Source organism: Phaethon lepturus, unplaced genomic scaffold (assembly GCF_000687285.1).
Source record: "Phaethon lepturus isolate BGI_N335 unplaced genomic scaffold, ASM68728v1 scaffold23567, whole genome shotgun sequence".
Lineage (NCBI taxonomy): Eukaryota > Metazoa > Chordata > Aves > Phaethontiformes > Phaethontidae > Phaethon > Phaethon lepturus.
In genome coordinates this window covers 459-4,870 of record NW_010554335.1, presented here as the reverse complement: position 1 = coordinate 4,870, position 4,412 = coordinate 459, and the positions used below count along the sequence as shown (strand labels likewise).

Genomic DNA, 4,412 nt, shown 5'->3' with positions numbered 1-4,412 from the left:
CCCCACCATCTTCCAACACCACCGAGGGTCTCAGGCCTCCCAACTAGGGCTGGGGGTGTTCCTCCCATGCCCCACCATGTATCTTTCCCCAGAGCTGCATCCCATCCCAATTTAAGGGCCAAGCCTTACAAGCTGTGGGACACAGGTGTAGTGTTACTTTGCTGTAACTATCTCCCCTTTTTTAGGCCCGTTTCTGTTGGAACCAGTCTGGATGCATGTGCGAGGGGTTGGGGGACAGGACCACAGGCCAGGGGCCTTCGGCCTCGGCACAGTCTGTCTGTCCACTTGCATCCTGGGGAGCTGGGAAGGCTCAGGTCATTAGGTTAGAGGGCAGATGCTGCTTCTCTCCCAGGTGTTTTTTCCATAAACTCTTTGACTTCTCATTTATACCTGTTAATTTGTTTGTAGGAGGGAGATTTGTTGGTCCCCTGCTCATGCACATGTGCTCACAAACACCTGCCACCTCACTGGGAACAGAAATCCCACCATTAAAAATCTTATCCAACCCAAAGCATAACAGAATCTTCTAAAAAAACCAAAACCCTGCATTATTATTTAATGTCTCAAAAGCACAGTGGGAGATGGGGGATTCCTAGTGGTTCCCTGGCTTTGCCATCAGGCAGTTGCAGCTTTTATCATGTATTGATTTTTTAAATTTTCCTTCCACTTCCTCACATTCACAGACGTTAACACACACGTGCAGACACACACGTGCAGACACACACACGAGGCCACTCCACAGCAGCACGAGCTAACAGCTCCCTGCCAGCAAGACACCGGCCAGCCATTCGTTATTGCCCCACCACGCACTCTGCCCCCGACTGAACAGACATCTCCAACATGTAGGATACTCTGACAAAAAGCTCTAATCACTCTATGACTCTGGCCATAAGGGGTATTTAATAGCACTTGGTTTCAGATAACACTTAACGGTTACAATTGTTGACATTTGGCACTGTCTACATTACAACAGCATCGGGGACTCGGTCACAAGTCGGCGTCCCTGTAACCGTGTAAAACCAGGGGCAGGCCAGCTACCCTAGGCCGTGCAGCCATGGTGGCGTGAAGGGTACCTCCGCGCTCCCCCCGGCAACCCGGCGCCGGCAGCCTGGAGCGCGGCTTGGCCGCTGGCAGCAGTGCTGCTCCTCTGCTCCCACAGCTCCCGGAGCCCTGCCGCTCCCAGCAGAGGAGCCAGCTCACCGCCCACTGAACCGTGCCCACCCCCCATGGACAAAACCCTCCATGGCCTTGTAGCTGTGCTCGGGGCCCTTAGGGACAGAATTACATTTTCTTGGGTACAGAAGATGCATCATCAAGTGAAATGCTGACCCCCTCATGATCACGCTAACTCATCAGATTTACTTTTAATATAATCACAGTATTAAACATTAAAAAAAACCCAAAAAACCAACAAAACAACAAACCAACCCATACTTGTTGATATCAATAGGTTATTAAATTAAGCAACGGCTCATACATTATCAGCTCATGATGTCCCTACTGTGAAACTGCAGGGTTAAAAAAAGAATAAAAGCATCATTAGACTGAGTTATGCTCCCTGCTATATACATTTTGATACCATCATACCTGAGAGCACAGTTTTAAAAAGGCCTTTGGCAGCTGTCAGCAAGTGAGTCTGTTTGGTCAGAGACTGGTACAAGACAGACTCTGGTTCTCCCAGGATTTTGTTCACTTGCTTACTACCAAAACAAAACAAAAAAACCCCTGCAAATTTAAAGAAACTTTAAAATGTAGTGTTTTTAATCCCACACAATTTTCTGTAAGCCTCCTAAAATCTACAAGCATCTTTTTAAAAAATAAAAATATCCCCAAACTGAACAGTGTGGATTTTAACTCAAATTTGAACTAGTTACCGCATCCTTAAGTTACTGAGCAATCAAAAGTGCAGATGTCCTGGCTTCTCTCCTGAACAACTGTCTCATACCACAGATAGAAAAGGTGACAGAAACATCCCATCTTAAATTTAGAATTTTCAACTCCAGTTTTCTACAGTCATAGACAGGTTACTTGCGGTAACATAGCACATTTTCAGCCAGCCAGCCATGTTTATCTTTTTTTTTTTTTTTTTGTAAGCCTGCGAACAAGTTTCCACTTTAGCAAAAAAGAAAAAAATTGCCGCTTGGTTTTCAATAAAGGATTTCAGATAGTGCAACATGATGGACTACGCAAATGGGCACACATAGTTCACCAAAACCTTTGTGCCCTTTGTTTGTCTATGTCTAATACAGGCCCAAGAGGGTCCCCCTTAAATGACTTTTTTTTTTCCTCCTGGTTTTTTTTTTTTTCCTTTTATAGAAACTGGAAATATCAAGCCTCATTTTTGTTTTATCCACCAACTTCTATCTGACCGAGACATGTATCGGATGCTCTCAAACCTCACAGAATTGAAGACAGAGTTGACTCCTTAGTAGCAAACTTTACGCCAAGTATTAACTGTGATTTTTTTGTTGTGTATGAAAACCACTTTGATTCTTGATCAGGATTTGCCTCCTTGGCAGCTAGCTTCCTGGGAAGCTTCTATCCTCAAACAGAGAATCAACAGGAATGCATCCAGACTCAAATTTATGAAATAAAAAGCAAACAGGACAAAAAACCCCCAAAAAGATACAGAACCAACCTTTCAGTCTCTCATACAGCACAAAGAAGAAACCCCTCCCTCCCCTTCCCACCTTGCAGGACACGTATAGAGACAGAGGAGGTGCAGAAGGCTGGGGTCTGAGAAACTGAAACAGGTTGGGACCACCACCTTCCAGCTCTTGACAGCACAGGGAACCAGCCCTTCCTGGGCCATAAAAACTAGGATACCGCACAAGTTTAGAAATCCATCAGTGACCAAGGCTTTACTGACAACTTTTCATACAGTTAAAAAATAAAAATACAGAACAACAGCGGACAGTGTCACATATTAAAAACGAATAAAATGGGCTCTATTTAAATGGTATTAAAATTAATTAGGAACTAAAAATCTTACCACTTTGGTCGAGGTGTTTGGAGCCTCCACCAAAATGATCAGCCTTAATAACAACCGGGTTGTGTGACACACAAAGAAAACATGGAATTTGAAAAGACAGTGTGGGCTAGGCAGTGTCTTTGACTATAACTATCACCATATGTTCTTCTTCTAACTTCCCCAATGTCCTTAGTGCTGACTGGAGGTACTGCTGAGAGAATTCACAAGGAGGGAAGGCGTAAAGCATGCCTGTGCTGTCTCTGCCCTTCGCCCCTCCCACGGGCAGGCTGATAACCCCAGCAGCCTGCTTCTGTTTCAAGTAGGAGACCAGATTCCTGAGAAGCCGTCGCTGCAAGCCAGGCTCCACAACAGGGAAGGTCCCCTCAGCCCCTGCCCCTGCCGGGGTGGATTGGGTCGCCAGGAGCACAGCATAGCCATTGGGGCTGCCTTGTTTGATACGGCGAGTCACTTCATCCAGCTTGGGCTGGTCAAGCCGAAGTCTCTGAGCGATTTTGAGCTGCGTTAACTTCCCGCCAGATGAATGGTCTTTAAGGAGTCCGTTGATGACACCGAGGTCTCCCTCCAGGATGTGCATAGAGGTGGGGAAGCAGCTGTTTTTTAGCACAAGAAGCCCATTCCAAGCAAGCTGCAGTGTCTGAGCATATTCCGATAAATTCTTTAGCTTTTTGGTCTCAGATTTTGGCTCCTCGTGAGTTTTTGATTCCGACTCACCAGTTCGATGATTGCGCTCGCTGTCCCTTTTTTTAGGCTGGGGAGCATCGGATGCCTCACGATGGGGTTTCTCCTCAGTTGCATGACGATTGTTCTGAAGGGAGTTACTCTGCTCTTTCTCGGTGCCAGGTTCTGTAGTGTGATTCTCCTTGCGAGCCCTGTCCGGGCTGCGGTCTAAAGCTGGCCCACTGGCCTTTGTCCTGCTTCTGTCCTCGTAAGGCGAGTGAGTAGTCCTCCCACGGTCACTGGAAAGACTCCGGCGTTTCCGCCTCTCTTCCCACAGTTTGGGCACGCTGCGATCACTGTCGCTGCCCCAGCGCTCTCCGCTCCGGCTACGCACCGATCGGCTGTAGCTTTCCAAGTTGTTTCTGCGTTCAGCGTTTTTGGCAGGGCTGGCCCAGTCTGCCTCTGCAAAGCTCCTGTCTCTGTCCGAGTACAGGAGGTGTGGAGGAGTCCTATCTCGCACCCTCAAGTCTTGCTCTAGGCTTCTGTGTCTGCTGTACCCATCAGCTAGCAGTTCGTAGTGCACGGGAAGCGGTGCAGGCGGGTACTGCTGCGGGTATCTCGTCTCTTCTGCTTTGGCAAAATCCACTCGGAGTCTCCTCTCCGGTCCACCCAAAGGAAAGCCCCTCATCTGCGCACAGGCGGCCTGGGCAGCATCCAAGCTTTCATACTGGATATAAGCGAAGCTGTCTCCCTTCACGTAGTC

General features: G+C 47.7%; 1 protein-coding gene across 1 annotated transcript in view; it reads right to left on the bottom strand.

The window, feature by feature from the left end:
• Positions 1 to 2,834: 2,834 nt before the first annotated feature.
• The window catches only part of RBM15B (RNA binding motif protein 15B), a gene marked incomplete at its 5' end in the record, with an annotated part of 2,033 nt that continues 455 nt past the window's right edge, over positions 2,835 to 4,412 (bottom strand). Inside the window, 1 exon segment of the mRNA XM_010291829.1 lies at positions 2,835 to 4,412. This exon segment is cut by the window's right edge and continues 30 nt beyond it. Coding sequence (XP_010290131.1) covers positions 3,099 to 4,412 — 1,314 coding nt within the window.